The sequence below is a fragment of the Pholcus phalangioides genome, unplaced genomic scaffold, assembly GCF_987345545.1.
Source record: "Pholcus phalangioides strain wild (caught in Gottingen) unplaced genomic scaffold, Ppha-v1.0 ptg000024l_1, whole genome shotgun sequence".
NCBI classification, from domain to species: Eukaryota; Metazoa; Arthropoda; class Arachnida; order Araneae; family Pholcidae; genus Pholcus; species Pholcus phalangioides.
This window is the reverse complement of record NW_028301616.1, coordinates 26,077,825-26,097,403: the sequence shown is the minus strand read 5'-3', so window position 1 is coordinate 26,097,403 and position 19,579 is coordinate 26,077,825. Positions and strand designations below refer to the sequence as shown.

Sequence of the window (19,579 nt, the reverse complement as noted above, 5' to 3'; positions counted from 1 at the left end):
TTCCTTCTTCCTCATGTTAATGTTACTTGAATGGGGAAAAATTAGGAAAAAAATATTTATGCATTTCGTTTGCAATTAAATTTTTTTTTAGTCAGAGTGACTAAAAAAATTTAGTTCCACGAACTTCTTCGTGGTCCCCGTATCAGTAACCGTGGCTCCCCTTTTGCTAGATTTTCATCCGTGGCCCCCTGGATTATCCTAGGGGCCCCCCCCCCTGAGGCCATATGGCCCCCGGTTGAGAACCACTGTTCTAGACTATATCTTGCGTATCTTACATTAGTTTACCGAATACAAGCAAACAACAAGTGTTAAAATCTTGAGGGAAACTTACAAAAATTCACCTAATATTATAATTTCTCTCTCTTAGTCATTTTTGACCCCCCCCCCCCCTTGTCAGCAAAATTTCGTCAGCAGCTTAGAATATTTCATATCTTAAAAAAGGGTGGTTGATGACGTAACCATTATCCAAACACCCCCCCCCCCATCAAAAGTCAGCAAATCCGAACCCCCCCCCCCGTCGATGCTGACGTAATACTTGAATGGCCCCTATATGTTATATTGACTTTTCTATACAACACAATTAATATAAAACTAGTCATCAATTTCAATCGAAGAATCACAAGTTGTATTTAATAGGTTACAGAATCACGATTTGATAGGTGAGAGCAGTAGTTACAGTTCAACGATGCCTCTTACATGTAATATAATATACAGGGTGCATAGGTGTAACAGAGTGAGTGGTATTTTATTGGCAAACTGTTGATCCTAGAGAGAGAGAGAGAAAGAGAGAGAGAGATGCTTATTTCCAATTAGAAAAATTATCCAAATAATGTGTCTATGTCATTCATGTTGCAAGGGATTGTATGGTTACTAAAATAAAAATGTTAACTTTTTATACGGAAACCTTGTGCTCAAGAACCCAGTTACAAAGTTGGTGCCCTGTCTCTTCTGATGCCAAAAAAAAAACCCCACGCATACTCGTTTGTTTATAAAATTCAAATTTTTGAACCAGAAGCGCTGGTAAATGTGAATTTCATTTTCCGATTCATCACGATACAGTAAGTTGTAAAAAGGATGGTTTTTTTGCAAATTTTTTATGCACTAGAAGTTAGGATTCTTGGAATGCAGAATTTACGTGCACTTTATGGGACACTCAGGACCATCTAGACACGAGTCCCCCCCACCCACACTGAGAATATCACGCAGACCCATGGTCTCCACATCCTGAAGTAGGGACTCAAGACTGGGATCTTTAGCGGGCCCCCCCCCCCTAGCTCAGGCTGTGCACGGGCTCATCTGTTATTAATTTGCGATGCGAAAAACAAAAATGATGAGAATCATCTCGTTCCTCCAGGCTGGAGACCTGTCAGCCTCACTCTCCTTTGTGAGGCCAGGAACTCAGTTGCAAAGGGGATTTGATTTCACTGGCACAATGATTTATGACAATAAATATTTTTTTAGAGGTGGTGCCTAAGCCTCCTTCCATTTTGTCTTGGATCTATGATGCTTTTGAGACGGCAATAGGAACGATATTTTTTGTATAAATATTCAGAAATTTATTTGAGTTACGTAGAACAGCCTCACATTATCATCCAGGGTTTCGCGTAACAACCTTATAACTATCAAGAGCTCCGCGAGAATATTTACGTAGGAAACTCCTGGCTTACGGGCCTGAAGTGCAGAGGGGCCTCATGATGATAAAACCTGGTAACAATTTTTGGGACCATGAATGTGACTTAGTAAGCAGCTGTTCCCGACCTGGGGGTGGGGTGTCTCAGAAAAATCATTGACCGGTAGTCTACGATACTCTTAAGAGATTAAAGTAACACATATTTACTTTCAAAAATCATGACACCACATCTGAACGTGTACGCCCTCTATATGCATGAGGCACCTGCATCATGCCAGGATGTGCGCGTGCGTTAAGATGGCCGGGTTTTATAATTTATTTATTCATCATTTCAACAATAGAGGAAAAAGTCTAGTTATAGTTGGAGAGAAGTAAAAAAGAAACGAACAAAGTGCACAAGAAAACAACAGATAATAAAATAAATGAACAAAGATCAAAAAATGTATAAAGTAAATGAAAACAAATATACATTACTCTCATATGGACTAAAAAAAATTGAAATATTTTAAAACGTCAAATAAAGTTGATTTTAAATTGCAATTAAAAAAACAAATGCAAAATTAAACGTAAAATGTTTAAAATTGAGAATAAAAACCAAAAAAATTATAGTTTAAAAAAGTGATTTCTAAAATTCTCCAAAGGGGAATAAAAAATATCTAGATGTCCTGTTCGACAATTATATAGATGACTGAATCGATGAATTGGATCAAAATGACAAATTTGATCCTTGGATCTTAGTTGCGAATAAGTTATAAAATCTCGTTCGATACATTCGAACATTAATATTCACTTCCAGTAAAATTTGCATACAATCAATCTTATGAAATAACTTATGGAAAAATGATATCAAAATAAAAAAATCTCTACGATCACTTAGACCTAACATGAAATAACGCGCGTAAAAACGTAGCAATAAGAATATAATGATTAACACCGAATTTTTTCAAAAACAAATACTTGAGAAATTTGTATTGGACACTCCAATATATAAAGACTCCAATAATTTTGTTTGGTAATCACGAACTGGGTTCCAAATAATGCATGCATACTCAAGTTTGGATCGAATAAGGGCCGTATTCACCGACATGGTTTGAACTATAGTCACAATTTTTCGATAAGAGATCAACACGGACTGGTTAAATTCGAGCCAATCTATGTTGATTTCTTATCCAAAAATTGTGACTATAGTTTAAACCATGTCGGTGAATACCGCCCTAAGGGAGTTAAACAGGACAGTTAGAACTTCAGTACCTGAAAACCCTGTGGTCATTCTCATAAAGTAGCCAAATTTTTTGTAGGAACTAAAAACAATATCATTTATGTGTTTTGAGAAATTAAAATCGGAAGAATATAAGACACAAAGATCAGTCTTTGATTCTGTCCTTGACAAAGCGACATTATTTACATGGTATGAATGAATTATAGGCGAAACTTTGCGACTATAAGTGATAACAAAACACACACGCCATTTATCAATATTCCGATACAAATTATTTCGATCACACCATTGGGATAGAAGATTTAAATCTTGTTGTAGTCTATTGCACGATTCAACATTATCAAAATGATTCTGAAAATCTTTAAATCATCGGCGAACATCGGACACTTTTCAAAGATTTCAGCGAGATCATTGATGAAAATTAAAAAGCATAACGGTCCTAAAATCGATCCCTGAGGGACCCCGAGAATGTTACAATAACACTTTTGCTTAATGCCGAACATTACAATACATAGCAAATTCTGCCTTGAAGGTAACTACTGAACCAATTCACAAGTTCACAATTAAAACCAAATGTTAATTTTTTAAATAAAATAGCATGATGAATTTTATCGAATGTCTTAGCAAAATCAGTATAGATGACATCCAATTGGGCATTTCTATCGATTATGTTAAAGCTCATCAAACTGATAACGGTAGATCTTTTGGGCATGAAACCATGTTGATTTACTGATGAGTTTGTTAATTATTCATATTAATAAACCTATGTTTGGATAAGCGAAGTTTAGTGATGGTAATCAAAAGATGGATGATAAGTGGGAAAAAATCTCTTGAAATTTCAATAGAAAAAACATTGAGATTGACTAGAATCAAATCAAGTATTCTATTCAAACTGTTCGCAACATCATTGCACTGAACAAGGTCGTTAAACTGGATGAATTTCAGCAGTTCAGTAATAAAGTTTGATTTTTATCACGTTTTAAAAATTCTGAATCGAGCCATTTTATTTTTTGTCTGGTAAATTGAAATCGCCACAAATAACAAAATTTATTATTTGATCACTAGAAAACTGGTTTAGCATTATAAAAATCAATATAATAAGATAAACCACATTTGGGACTGCAATAGACACTCACTTTATAGAATAATCGTACTCACTTTATATGCAAAGAGACCCCCACCCCCATAACAACAAACTTTAATGCAAACGGCTTCTAGATTAGAATTGCCCAATTCGATAACACTGAATTTCTAGCTGTTCATAACGAATTAGTACAACCCCTGCCCCTTTCACATAATAATTCACCATAATTTCTATCTTTGCGTATCACAACGTATCTATCATCAAATAATTCGCAGTCATCAATATAACTATTCAACCAAGTTTCAGTCAAACATTTATAAAATCATGATCGTTTGACGATGTTGCTGTTTTTAAAACCGAAGTCTTGGTTCGAAGCCCACGAACATTCTGGTGATAAATTGCGAAACCTAGTAATTTTCCGGAGATAGCTTCTCGATGCCATTTTCGATGTTTGAATTAACCGAGTTATTAACATGACCCGATTCAACCAAGTCATTAACAGCCTCCGATTCGACCTCGACCAGGTTATTTATAGAGCATGATTTGTCTGCGTCACTAATTGATCTTGGATAACCAAATTCACTTTTTGCAATCTGGGACTGATATAACTTTCCCGAAACTCGGATATCATAGAACTTTTCCGGGCCCCAAATAGCTTCATTCAACAGCACTTCTATATCTTTTAATTGCACCTCAGTATGAAATGACGAGTGCGATTGCTATTTCGTTTTCATTTTTGGTACAAACAAAATAAGTAAAATTCAAGTTCTTTATGAATTCGTTGAGATCATCAACGGAAGTCTCGGAACTCAATCTTGAAACAAACACTGCCCCTTTTCTTACAGTACTCGCCGATTTCAAGAACACACGATTTTGATTATTTCTATATATATATACTACTAAAAATCCTTTTTTTTTTAGTTTTTCGCAGAACCCGACGAATTAGAATAAGCAGATTTTGATGGGTTATTCACAGATGCACAGGAATTCGTGACAGATGAGACATTCAAATTAGTACGTGCAACAAAATCCTCAGATCGAGAGGAATCCGAATAAAGCTCAGCTTTAGATGCAGTGATTACAGACGAAGAGGATGATTTTAATACACATGCCGAATGCGATATGACGTGTGTATCGCTACCCGATGGTAGAACTCCTTAATACACTGTATATGAAGGCGTCTTACGCGATGGCACTGGGATGGTTACATTTTTTGAAACATCAGCAAAAGTTTTCGTGGCAATAGAGTTTTGATCCTTAGCGGCATTTCTGACCACAGATGACGAAGGAAGCGTGACGGACGCGAAATTTTTGAACAAGTTGATCTGCTCACCATCACAGTTAAAACCATTTTCTGGAATCACACATTGTTGAGTCGCCGATGATACGCAATCTTCAAATAAAGTCAATAAATCAGCAGCGTAGTTATCATAATATGTCCTGTCGTTGACTGTGAATGACGAACACGAACAGATAGTACAGTCGAATCCCGTAATCCCGTTTTAACGAATACCGATACAGCGAAAATCTCGTTTTAACGAAGAGCAAGTTCATTTTTCTAATCCCCCAGATAAGCTTACATAGGAATAATGCATAAACCTGGAATTCCTTTATAACGAAATTTCGTCATAGAGAAGTGATTTCTCCGACCTCTTGGAGTTCGTTATAACGGGATTCGACTGTATTACAACATCACTCAATAATTCAGAATGAATGGTGAAGAAGAATATTATAAACCAAAATAGATTGCTGTAAGACTCGTGGTACGAGGTAAAGAAATGTCATTACCCGGTTCATTACCCATGGTAATGATGGATATCTTTATGATAATGAGTGAACGGATCATTGAGCCAATGCATAATCAAAGAAACGAACTTGCAACATGATCCAATTTGCTGCCGTTAAAATAGGAAAGAAAAAATTAACGAAAACGTTTTAATCGCAATTTTGTATCAATGACTGTCGATGAGCGTCTCATTAAGCACGCATAATTAATTCGCAATGAAACGGTTGGTTTATTGCAGATTCAATACGGTTTCCAGACGTCCATATTTTTTTCGGTGCCCGTACCGTGCTTTCGTAAAATAAGCGAAACGTCTGTATTTTCCGAAATTCGTATATGGTTCCGCGCCAAAATATCGCCCTGAAACAAACATCGCCAAACGAAAAAATGTTAAAATAATAAAATAGAGTGATATATAAATAATAAAAATAAATTCTGAAATATTTCTTTTCTGAAAATTTCTGCTCTTTTTCGCAATTATTTCTGAAAATTTATGCTAATTTTCGAATATTTCTGCTCTTTTTCGCAATTATTTCTGAAAATTTATGCTAATTTTCGAATATTTCTGTTTCTTCTTGAAAGTTTCTACTTTTTTCTGGAAATTTCTGCTCTTTTTCGCAATTATTTCTGAAAATATCTGCTCTTTTAAAAAAGCCCGAAGAGAGTTCCGCGCATGGTACTAATACTGCAGCCAAGGCCGCCACCCCGAGATCCGTCTCCCGTACTCCCCTCGCAACGACACCTCCACGTTTTTATAGTACTTTAAGAAAATCACAAAACCCACCATTTTACTGGCGGGTGATAATCACAACATTAATATTTAACATGGGCCGGCGCATTACAATAGACGCATCGCCTGCGATTCCAACTGGGAATATAGGTACAAATACAACTTATACAATGTATAAGTGAAGTGAATGGTAACTCAGTGACTTCTTTTCTGACACCAATGGCGTGGAAAATCATAATTAGAGGTTTGACTTATTTTAGATTTTTGATTGGTGACCACATTCACCAATTAGTTTTCCTAGTTTTTATTTTAATGTGTATTAGTTTTCTGAGAGTGCCAATTGTTCTTTTTTGGGTTGCCATAAGTTTCCTTTGCCATAAGGCGAATTTTGCTGGCATTCTGATGCTTGCGAAATGCTAAAATTTTCCATTCCTTCTGAATTTTTCTATGTATTTCAAAATTTTTGATTTAAAAAACAAATTCATATCACTTTCGATATTTTTCATGCAAATAAATAAATTATTTATTAAATTTTTTTATATGTAATTAAATACCAAAGACAATATTTTACGGACAAGTTAAATATATTGATTCGGGTATCTATTATTTTAAGTTACACGCCCGGTCGGGCATGTAAATTTTTTAAGATTTGCTCAGGCTTTACTGTATTATGATATCTTTAAAACAAAATTTAACAAGATTTCTCTAATAGAAAGTTACTCCTTCCACCAAGCAACGATTGGCCCAGTTTAAAACCAATAGCCAGTATCAAAAAGGCTGTAAAGCAATTCATGTCCCAGACAAGGCTCAAATCCTAGGAGTTGAACCCAATAGTGATCTAACACAATTTTGTCACATAAAAGGTGTAATATCCGAGACGCATTAAATGACTGACATGACACACATTTCCAGGACCGAACGAACAATAACAAATGATTTCAACTGAATTTATCCCCTTAAACATTTTAATTATATGCATTTTCAAAAGCAAAAATAAATTTTTTTCCGAACAGAATATAATTCTTATAATTATCACGTGCGTGTTATAACGCAATCACCCCCAGAGGAGAAAGAATCAACTCTTTCGATCCTAACAATACAAACAATGAATCATTATTGTAAGGGACAGAAAAAACCCACTATTTTTTTTTAATTATCAGTCTAATTAATGTTCACGGACAATGAAAACGCTTTACACTCAATCGGTAACGATTTAATTATGTCCTCATTTGTTTCCGAAGGGGGTGCTCTCTTTTTTTTTTTTCCCCTGGCAGACAATGTTACGTCATTTTCAGTGACTTGACAACAATCAAATTCGATATCCGAAAACAATGACCTTATATTAAAAATAAACAAACAATCGAATTATTGAAAAATTGTGTAATAAAAAAAAAAATGTACCTTAAGATCGCACGTAGAGATATATGTTATGTCATATTTCTCTCTCTGTAAAATTATAATTGGTCAAGTTGGCGTAACACTTTCGCTCTTTTTGACGTAACTATTAAAAGTCAGAAAGTGGGGGAAAAAAAAAAGATCTTATTTACCCCCTTTTTCTTATCAAATTCTCTTTATTTACCTCTTGATTTCTTTCTTTTCCTTCTCTGTCATTGGTTCAAGGACAACGCTTGTCTTTAAAAACACACACTCGGTCGGCCGAGAGTTCATGCTCCTTTTTTTTTAAAAAAAACCTCTTATACCTGGGTCAAAAACTCGATTTAAATCACACGCGTGTTGTGTTAGAGAAAAGACAGAGTGCGTGAGGGCTGGCGAGGCCCGAACTTATAAAATAAGGTACCACGGGCCGTAGGAAAAAAAAAGTCCCGTTGCAGATCCAAATAGCACAGAACACTATGTTGACGAAGTCGAAGAAACCTCAGAGATATGTCCCGAAGCCGAAAGGGCCTTATCCCGTCGGCTGTATGGACGTCATGACGGATTATTCCATCGACGGTCTTTATTTTAGGTTGTTTTATCCCTCTGAAGACGTCCAGGTGAGTTTATTAAATTTAATTTATTTTAAAATTTATTTTACCAGATCAGGCAGGATAGAATATGGAAAAGAAATGTGTTTGGAATATCATGTTTAGGTTGAGCAGTGATTCAGTTGGAAACCATTCGGAAAAACCATTAAAATTCCATCTAAGTTTGGAATAATTTAAAGGTCAGTGTATATTGCTTGGAATGTCTTCGTCAGGCCATGTAGCTATTTCACTTCAAAAATGTTAATGCTGTAATTGAAATAAAAATGCTAGTAATAAAATAAAATTTCAAATCGTCGTATTCCCCCACATTAGTTGGTATGCCGTAAACTTCATGGGGGGGGGGGGGGGGAGGAGAACAGCTTTTTGAATTTTGGTGTTTGGACCATTTACCGGCATTCCGGGAAAAGTGAGGTTTGATAGGGATCGCAGAATATACCGGGGCTAGACAAATCTTCAAAAATTTACATGCCCAGTCGGGCAAGTAACTTAAATAGATACCTGCCCGAAAAATACTATCACTGTATTTGAATTGTTTGCAAATGTTTTTCCATTTTAATTGGAAAAAAAATTGATTTATTTGTTTAAAAAATATCGATCCTACGTTTTGTGTCTAGTAAGGGTGGGCCCTGATTTAGTACCGAGCTGGCACCTCAGTATCGCATTGATCCGTGAGATAGATGTTCTATCTGACCTTGCGACCGCGTTGATGCCCTCTCGATTCGAAACTACAAAAAAATGTGAGTACTTTAGTTTGAAGCGTCAAAATAAAACAGTTAAATTCTTTAAAATATTTTGATTTCATTGAATCTTTTATTAGTGGAGAAAAAGTCGGGACAAACCAGCTATATTCCAAAAGCATATTCCGGGACAGTGCATTTATTAGTTGAAAACTGGGAATTTTTCCCTGGAAACCGGGACGTCTGACCATCCATCTTTTTACCGAAAGAGTCAAATTCATTAAAGAGTGAAAATGAAGGAACTGAGAAATTTTTAGAAAAAGGCCTGTGCAAAATTTCTAGCCTAGGGACCCGCCAAAGATTCCAGCCTATGAGTTGCGGTACATGGGGGGGGGGGGGTCCATGACCGCACTGGACTGCTGAATATTAAGACCGTAAAAATATATCAAAATGCGTCGACTACACATTTGCATCATTTGGTCGTCAAAGAAAGCATTGCTATGAAATTTCTCGCATGCGTGTAAGAACAGTTGCATCATCTTCGATGAAAAATTTAAAAAAAAATGATTGTTTATTAATTGTTAAAGGGTGAATTCGGCACTCTGGACGGATACTTATATATGAATGCAATATATATTGGTGTCTGTGTTAACTGTATTGTCTTTTTGTGTTAATTAAATCTCAAAAATTTGCAAAAAAAATTGCTCACCTAAAAATTATTTTTCAACAATTTCTCGTTTACAATGCATACGAATGGTGTTTTTTTTGCACCGATTAGCTTGTTGTTCGTCTTGGAATTTGATTGTAAATTTGTGCTGACGCATTCTAGAAATTCCTAGTTCTGACCATCAACTACCAAACCACAGTCGTAAATGATGACTCTGAGTTTACTAGAGTTTCAATAGATGGACAATTTTACTTGCACTCATGTTTTCTTTGATTTAAAAAAAATTGTATATAAGGCCGGGATTACACTGTAAAAATTTGAAGAAGGAATTTTATAAAACTTGAAAACGCCACTAATAAAATTATTGGTTACATTCTAGAAAATGCAACCGATTATCTTATTGGTAGAATTTTTCAAATATTTTATGAAAGGACTTTTATGAAACGTCTATAGTGTAATCTCGGCTTTAGGCCAGGATTACACTATAAAAGTTTGATAAAAAAAAAAATCTTTTACAAAACTTGAAAAAAAAAAACAACAACCAATAAGCAGCCTATTGATTGCATTCTCTCGAATGTAACTGATGCATTTATCGTTTGCATTTTTCGAGTTTTATAAAAGGATTTTTATAAAATTTACATAGTGTAATCCCGGCCCTTCAAAGAAATGTGCTCTCTCTCTATCACCTCTTCAAGTTTTTACCAATAGATCAAACTCACCCTGTGTATAAAGAAAAATAGAATTCGGATAAATCCCTAAAAAAACAAAAACTAAAAATAAATTTCTTTTCAGAATCCAGTAGAACCAAACTGGTTGCCCGACGAGAGGTATCTTGAAGGATACGCCATATTTTTCAAGATCTGGCCCCCTCTATTCTGCAAGACTTTCCCCAAATTTGTCGGTAAGAGAAACTAATTTATATGAATTAAGGAAATATGCAGTTTAATGCGTCAACAAATGTTTAGTTTGCTTTCCTCCAATGTCCATGCAGGTGACGTACACATCCCAGCTTCCAAAGATTCTCCACCACTAAGGATACCAAACAAGAAGTTCCCGGTTCTGGTATTCTCTCACGGTTTAGGAGGATGTCGAACTTCCTACACCACATTCTGTTTAGAACTGGCTTCCAATGGATACATCGTGGCTGCAGTTGAGCACAGGTAAATAAATAATGAGATTTTTACTCATTTATCTATCGTTTCGTTACTAATTCCCGAAACGAAATAACGTTGCTATTCGGAACATTGTATTTCGTACAGGACCATTGGGCATCTCTTCTCGTTTCGAGACATAACCGTCACGTGAGATTTACAGGAAAATGAATGATTTAATAATCGACACTAATATTTAACAGTAGGAATGATAATTATCTGTGTTTTCAGAGATTACTCGGCATGCAACTCGTTTTACTTCGTTAAATCGCCGTCAGACCCAGGGAATATTGATAGGGACACACCTGAGATATCCGAAGATGGACAACACGATGGTACGACGACTTGGACGAAAGAATATATGCTCCTTCGTAAAGTGAAAGCTGGGAAAGGTGAATACGCCGTTCGGAATAAACAGGTAATATTGTTTTCCGATTTTTAGGTTCTTTTCAAGTATAAAATCATTCATGACACCCGTAAAAAATGGTCAACGGGTACTCGTGACACATACCAAAAGTTCCAGACTGGGCCGCAACTAGATGCTTAGTAACCCGGGGTGACACGTGAAAAGTTCCAGATGGCTGTTAGAGGAGCTTGTGACCAAGATTCCGATGGAGCTATGTAAAAAGAAAAATAGGGCCATTCAACAAGCTGGAACGGTGGTTCTCAAACTTCAATCTTCCGCGGCTTCCTTACTCTAGTAGACACAAATTCACAGCTTTCCATAATTCTAACAAAGAAACGCTTCACGGTGTGGAGTAGACACATATTAATAAGGACAGCTCACCGCAGCAACCCCCTACCCCCCGACAATTGTTGGTGGGTGCGTACTTTGACAACCACTGTGCACATGGACAATCAGTGACCATGACACTATTCTTAGCGAAGAATATCCTTTCGAAACGCCGAGGAAAACTGCAAAACACAACCACCAAACTATCTCAAAAGCAAAAAAATTAATGAGCCATGAACAGATTTCATGGTGTCTTACGCATAAGTAAATTCGAATTTCATTTCATTTTTCTCATATCGCGTAAATGCTAAAAACTAGAAAAATATTGCTTTTTTTTTGCACCAAAAGTACAATGTCATAAAATTCAGAAATTTCTACAGCGACCTTCTAATTTGAAAATCTAGACTTGCAAAAAAAAAAATTGTTTCGTGTGTGTGTCATTCAATACCTACCGCAAACAGCTAAGTTTTCACCACATAAAAAAATTCAATAACTTTTTCCGTCTTCTCTCCAGCTATCACGTTTTACGTAGAAAACACACATTCGCGACTCTTGAGTTTGTTGATAGCAAACTCAAAACAACTAAGGTCTGTGTATTTTTTATTGGGGGGAATAGGATCGGGACCAAATTATTCATCTATTGAGAAAATAGCCAGTGATAATAACTGTTAATTTGGCCAGAGAAGTGTTCTCTACATGGCGCAATGTTTTTATACTGCTATTCTTTCGAGGTTCGGGGAGTTTCTTTAATTCGCGGCATAGAATATTGTAGACTGTAACTTATCAATTGTTTCGTATTGAAATTGGCAATTTTTAATTTTTGAACCCTCTGTCTTTTCCCCTGCCATTGTTTGCTCGTCAAGGTGGTGCAATCACCTTTATTTTATACAACTCAATCATTGTGAAACCTGTGAAAGGAACCCAATTCTCTTGTCATCTGTATTCATTCATAAACACAAAGAATCACTTGCTGTTGCTGTCAGTCGTAAAACATATTCAGAGACCAATAAAGAAGAGGATTAGAAATTGGCGTCGACTTATCCTTATTCCTGAATATGACACTCACTTTCTCCACATGTTAGTACCGCTGAAGACGGTAAAGGTCAATGAGAGAGAGATGATTTTTTCTCAACCCACCACGTCAAGGAAAGAGGCATTTTTCTGAATGTAATGTCGAGGTAAACTCTCTCTCTCGACATTAATAAGTCTTCTGATCTCTGCCGAGAATCAAACCCGGGTCCTCTTGCAATCCGAGCAAATTAAGTAAATTCCGCGAAAGTTATTCGGGAGGGTATAATTAACCAGGCTAGAGTGACAGTAATTCAGACAGATGACGGATGCAAAAATTTAGCTCTCAACGCGGCAGCGTTATGCTAGCGTATGCACACACGGAGAAGGGGTGCCCGTTCTGTGAAAAATTGCATTATTAGCGTGGGCGGCATGCTAGAGGTGGGCATCCCCCCTCCGTTCGAAGACCCTGTATCCGCTTATACCAGTGGTTCTCAAACTTTTGTCTTGGTCAATGTTCAACCGTGGCTCCAAAATACTCTATATGCTCCCAAAAAATACTCTACCAAAGAACCCTGCAAAGAGCACCGAACACATCAATATCGGAAGCTGAGTCACCGGTTTTAGCCTATATGCATCCTTGTCAATAAAAAAATCCCGTCATCTGTATTCGTTAGCTGAGGTTGAAAACCCGCAAAAATTAGTCGAGGTATCTGTGTATAGCTTTCCACGAGTAAATTTCCACTACAAACGCACTTTTTACATATTTTGTGCAAACGAGGTGAACCAGAAAACCAATATAAAAATTCAACATCAACTTGGGAAGTGCTATTTATGGCGAGTTTGAAAATTTCAGGCTGAAGATCACCATTCAGTTAAGCTGTTTTTCCACTAAACAGTATACGTCTAATGCGATTTCTCAATGCAATTCTGTGTACGAAACAAAAAAAAAATTATCCACTCAACTAATTTATCCTCTTCTCCGTTATCCATTTGCGTAGGTCCAACTGTTCATAGAATAATAACGCCAAATAATTGCCCTCACTGAATATTTCCAGGTCTATCACAGAGCGAAGGAATGCTGCGCCATTTTGAATTTCTTGGAGGCAATGAATGCCGGTTCTACCTCAATCAAGAATGTATTGAAAACGAATATCTCACTGAAATCATTCGAAGGACTGATTGACGTCAGTAGAGCTGCTGTTGGGGGTCACTCTTTTGGGGGAGCAACGGTCATAGCAACTATGGCTGGAGATCAAAGATTCAGGTAATGAAATTTGCAAAATAAAAGTTTTTACAGTCTTCATGTTCTGAAATGGGTGATACCGTGAGATGCATATTGGTGAAGGTGAAGCTCAATTTTACGATTTTAGAACAGATATATTTTAGACAGTATCGCAACATCAATCTCCCCTAGAGGATCTTTCTTAATTCTGTTAAGAGATCTGTCACAATTATTACTATTTTAAACAGACTCAAATGTGTCTTTCACCTTAGGGCAGGACTTGGACTTGATACGTGGATGCTCCCGCTACGAGAGGAAACTTCCAACTTTCCTAAAGTCGAACAACCTATGCTATTCATAAACATGAAAAAATTTCAAACAAAGACAAATTTGAAAGTGATGAAGAATATGGAATCAAACAAAACTGACAGGAGAATAGTCACGCTCAAGTAAGTGATATATTCTGCCGCACATTTTATGTTTAAAATCTCAATATGCTATGTGCACTGATGTGCTTTGTTTGTTTACGTACTATACTATGCTGGGAGGGGAGGTCCCAACACCTGACCCGCCGAGCTCTTCAGTAATATATGTTTAGTATAGGTTGGTGACCCGCAAGCTTCATTAAAATGTTAAATGTGGTCAACACTGTGTCAAAAGTTGAAGGAGCTTGCCGTACAGATTGCTGAACCGAAAGATTCGTGAAAGAAACATTTACGGCGGTATTCACGGACAGGTTTAAACTATAGTCACAATTTTTTGATAAGAGATCGAAACGGATTGGTTAAAACCTGAATTCAACCAATCCGTGTCGATCTCTTATCCAAAAATTGTGACTACAGTTTAAACCATATCGGTGAATACGGCCCTTAGCGAACTATAGCCGAATGAACGCCAGAACTCAGCCACCGTACTTATCCTGTTGCCGAGATCTCTTCCAGACCAGCTTCGTGGCAAAAGTCTGGAACAGTGCGTGTACCTGACAGTCTGAATTTCGTATCTAACTATAGCAGAAGTTGGCGTTTTCTGAGCTGTCTGAAGCCTTGAAAGAAAAACAAAACTTGGGGAATGTCTTAATGAAGGGACGGAAAAGTAATTGAGATCAAAATAAAATTAGTTTTGACGCATAAAAAAGTCGAATTGCTCAAGCTCCAAACAATCGTTCAAGCTTCATATACCTCCAAGCAGAATAATATCCATTCTTATTTCTTCACAATAGATCGATTGATTTTGACGCATTGATTTACAAGAACATGTTTAGCTGTTCAACGCTCTTACGAAAATGGTATTCCGCCACGAAAACTTTACAAATTTTTAATTACCTATTTTTAAGGAAGAATAAAATTTTATTTTTTTTTGTTCATCTGAGTTGTCGGTGAATATTTCCCGAGTACGAAATCAAGCACATCCTCAATGGTTCAAGTGAGCACCATGACCTCTGACGAGGGTTTTGAAACAGTGCTTTCTCCAATGGAGGGTAGTTATTAATTATCAGATATTGAGTGTTATTTCACCCATTTTTTTCTGAATTGAAGAAGGAAGAGATTGCCTTATTTTTTGATAAATTACCCCAGGACCATCTTAACGCATGGGCCCGGGAGGCTTTCTCGGGGCACTGTACAATAATGGGATCAGGCGCTATGATTAATAGCAAGTGCCGCTTGGACAAATGTCTCGCTTTTCCAAGTGGAAATTTGAGCAATTAACAAGGGCCACAATTTTAGGGCTTTGCCCGAGGCAGGTTTATGTTTTTGTTGCTTATGGGCGGCTGTACTAACTTTACCATTCTTGACCCATTCTAGTTTATTTTTCTTGACTACTTATTTCCCCAAATTTGCCACCCTGGACTATAGCTCGCTTAGCCCCCCCCCCCCATCGCAAATATGTCTCTATATTTATGGTGTGGAGGGGGACGCCTCACATGCTTGCATTCTAAGTGTAAGGGGCCTTTCCGATGTAAAATTTCTCACGCAACCCTTGATAGCCATGAGGTTATACCGAGAACTCTAATTTTTTAATATTTATCAAAAAAAAAACCAATGCGCACCTACTGCCATCTTATAGCCCCAGGGCAAAATAAGAGAGATTAATTTGTTGTCATAAATCATTGTGACAGATCTTATCATGGAAGCCCCTCATGCCTATGAGGTTGCTGCCTCGGAGATGCAGGGGGGGGGGGGCATGGGGCGGGGCATTGCCCCCAGCATCAAAAGTGGAGTGGGCAGATCTAATGTATATGTGCATATATGAATTGACATCATTGTGCCCCCCACACTTCCAAGTCCAGCTCTGCCTATGCCCGGGTGGAACTTATACGTTGAAATGGCCCTGGGTGTTTCGTAAATTCTGTTATTCATGAATTCTCTCTGAAGAATATTGCTAGTGGATTGTTTTAGCAACTTAAATTCTTGATGAAACGTAGAATGGCATCCACATGAATTTCTGGAGCTTCTGGTTCGAAAATTTGATGTTAAAAAAATTTAATGTCACTGTTTTTAAGTTTAATCATCCAAGAGTGGTCTGGATTATTTTTTTAAAAAGACTATCTCGTTGAAATTTAAAATAAAGAACAGCTTTTCGAGTAACTTATTAGTAACAAGGAAAGTTTTCCTTTCTGAAAGCTCTCTGGGTTCCAGGATTTTTAAAGGTTACGTGGCGTTTGATCATGCAGAACCTCAAATAAGCTGTCACAGAACACCAGTTGGAAACCCATGCCCTGAAATCCCATAGTTTCTGATGGGTAGTTAAGGCTGTATACAGATCAGAAAATAACTAATTATATAGACACCTCCTTTTCAAGAAAAAAAAGTTGCATTCATGTGTCATTATTTTTCAAATAAACATCGCAAAAGAGGCGCAAGTCCAAATATGATCAAAAATCCAATTTACTTTTCCTTCTTTATAATCTTTATTTATTAATATTTTTTTCAGAGGCACAGTCCACCTGAACCAATGTGATGTGCCTTTTCTATGTGATGGAACAATGAGGCGTATTTTTGGTGCACAATCCAGCCTGAATCGGTTCACAGCCATGGATATCACAACTCGTCTCTCCATGAACTTTCTTAACAGGCATTTAGGTGAATTAATTACTGATTATAGAATATCAAAACTATTAATAGTGAAACCATATGTTCATAACACTAACATAATTAAATATTTGTTCAAAGAATTCTTTTGTTTGCCAGTATAAAATTTGTTTGTATTTGCATAAAACTGAAAACATTTAAGTTATGCTAAGTGCAACAATCTGTTTTGTTCATTCTTGTGACAAATCATGTTCATGCGTTTTTGAGTATCATCTGCAACTAATGTTTCTCGAGTTACCTTGTGAGGGCCCAAGCTAAGGCAATAGAGTGATGGTTGTCTGAAGTTGGTTTTCCATTTTTCTCATTTTGAGATGTAAATCATCTACCAATTAGAAAACTCTCTCCACAGCAACCTGGCAGGCAGTCAACGCAACGCTTACATGAACAAAAAAAATTCTGGCATCTGCTAATTTCACTTCCAATATGGAAAACAGAGGGCAGCACTTGAACAAAAAACATGTAAAACTCTGACATCATAAATACATTAGGACTCCATAAACACACATTTTCCCCAAAGTGCACCAATTCATTAAAAATTCTCCAAAGGAATGTTGGTGCATATACGGTTAAGCAGTTGTACTGTTGGAGACTTGGTAGCAATACAATTAAACAATTTGCATAGTTTCTCTGCTCATTTGTTGTAAAAAATTCATCCTTATGCCCTGATATTGTCTGTCTTTTGGTGTATTGTCATGACAAGAGAAGAAATTACAGGATGACATAGCAGAACATAAGAGACATGTTAATTTTTTGAAAACACACCGAAAAGGTGACATGAGAAAGACTGATGAATAAAATATCCCTAAATCTTTGTCAAACCCTGCAAAATGTATTAACAGTGCATGGCAGGAGTCTCCAGCCTACGTTATGTGCATTTCACAATGCTCATGATGGGATATTTGAGAGTATAGCTAGATTTTTCAGATGAATGGTTCATGATGGTACACAATAAATGATCAGCTATAGTAGAAAAATGAGTAAAGTAATAAAGGCGTCAGTTACCTGGGATTTGTCTTGCCTTGTTGTACAGTGTCCATGGAGGCTAAAAAATTGGTATTGGCGACTAATAAAATTTTCTGTATGTGATCACAACCTTGAGCAAAAGAAATATGCTTGCCTCATAAATTTAATTTTTTTCCATTTGTGAAGCTCTAATAAACCATATAAATGCATTTTTTGGGGATCTTGAAGCATGGATGCATAGAAACTCTACTAGCACAAAAAATTACTTTGAGAGTCGCACATACTTTTTTTTATGAAGTGTGCTTTCAAACCATTACAAAATGAGGTTGAAATCCAATGTAGAATTTCAAAGTTCACATGAAAATACTTGGCACTGCCCTAAGATAGAGAAGAATTAATTATATTTCATTATTTCACAGATTTACCTCCAAATGCAGAATATGAAGATTATGTGGCAAAACACCATAATGTCTTAATCGAAGGCATACCATCATTGTGAGTCAAACGATGCTGAGAAGAGACATGAAATCAAGTGTTGGTGTGGTTATTGTTATGAATTATCATCTAAAATGTTCCTTCATGTCATTTGTACATACTATGTATGTTAAAATAAATATATTTTTTTAGAAACTTTTACTTATATAGTTTGCCTACAAAAATTATTCAAAACATAATGCTAATCAATAGGCTTAAATCAGTTGTTTTACAGCAGCGATTCTCAACGTTTTTTGACTCGCGGAGCCCTTTCTGGTATATAATTTCTATGAAGGAGTCCCGCAGGCCATTTTTATTCATTCATTAAAGTTACTGATGTATTATTAAAAAATACTTATTTTTTCCAAATTTACTGGTTTTTTCTCGAACTGCCACGGAGCCCCAAGGGCTTCGCGGAGCACCGGTTGAGAACCACTGCTTTACAGTATTCACCGGAATGCGAGCCTTGAAATATGTTTTCCTTGGTTCCTAACTTTGAGTTGCAAATGCGACAGTATCTCCCTGTTAAAGTCTTGCACACAGAGAGCATCAGGCCTTATAATGGTTCAATCATTGCCCTCACTTATAGTTAGAAAAATTGATTGCAGATGGCAGCACTACACAGAAACAAGGTTCACTATATATACACACACACATTCCGACATGTACCAATTCGTTAGAGGTTCAGCAGAGGAATATGGACGAGGTGCATGTCTGGTTTAGTAGTAGCACTGCACATAAGCAATCTCCATGTTAGGTTCACAATATGTACATTCCGGCATGTACCAATTCCTTAACCTAACAAAATGTCCCCCCTGAAGAAACAACCCTATTTGTATGAGTGAGGTGCACATTACAATCAGGGATAATATATTTTGTAATGGAGGTATTTGTCAGATTACAAACATCTTATATCTGTATTTGCTCAAACTCTTTGGAAAAATTGAAGGGGTGATAATAACCATCAAGACAATATTTTCAATAGAACCTATGGTCGCAACAATCCACTCAGAGTGTCATAAAAGCATCCAGGTTGAAGTTTTAACAGTGAAAAAAAAGATACGTAACAATCATAAGATTTACAATCCTGTGAAGATTTGTGAAAGACTTAAAGGATATGTTCAAAGTAAAGTCGAAAGGTGTTGCTGCACAGTTCACATC

At 36.6% G+C, this 19,579-nt stretch overlaps 1 protein-coding gene across 1 annotated transcript; it reads left to right on the top strand.

Moving 5' to 3' along the window:
• The first annotated feature begins 8,112 nt into the window (after positions 1–8,112).
• On the top strand, positions 8,113–18,579 carry LOC149069095 (platelet-activating factor acetylhydrolase-like). The gene is made up of 8 exons (XM_089250909.1): positions 8,113–8,440; positions 10,568–10,676; positions 10,767–10,935; positions 11,158–11,344; positions 13,726–13,934; positions 14,165–14,341; positions 16,824–16,972; positions 18,364–18,579. Exons 1-8 carry the CDS (start codon positions 8,300–8,302, stop codon positions 18,441–18,443), a joined length of 1,221 nt encoding a protein of 406 aa, XP_089107035.1. The 5' UTR covers positions 8,113–8,299; the 3' UTR covers positions 18,444–18,579.
• The last annotated feature ends 1,000 nt before the right edge of the window (positions 18,580–19,579 follow it).

Bases quoted from the DNA above. Each gene is read 5' to 3' on its own strand.
- LOC149069095 (XM_089250909.1), top strand. From the start codon at position 8,300: ATGTTGACGAAGTCGAAGAAACCTCAGAGATATGTCCCGAAGCCGAAA. The intron at 10,677-10,766 runs GTAAGAGAAACT...ATGTCCATGCAG, and splicing joins GACTTTCCCCAAATTTGTCG to GTGACGTACACATCCCAGCT. The intron at 16,973-18,363 runs GTGAATTAATTA...ATTATTTCACAG, and splicing joins CTTTCTTAACAGGCATTTAG to ATTTACCTCCAAATGCAGAA.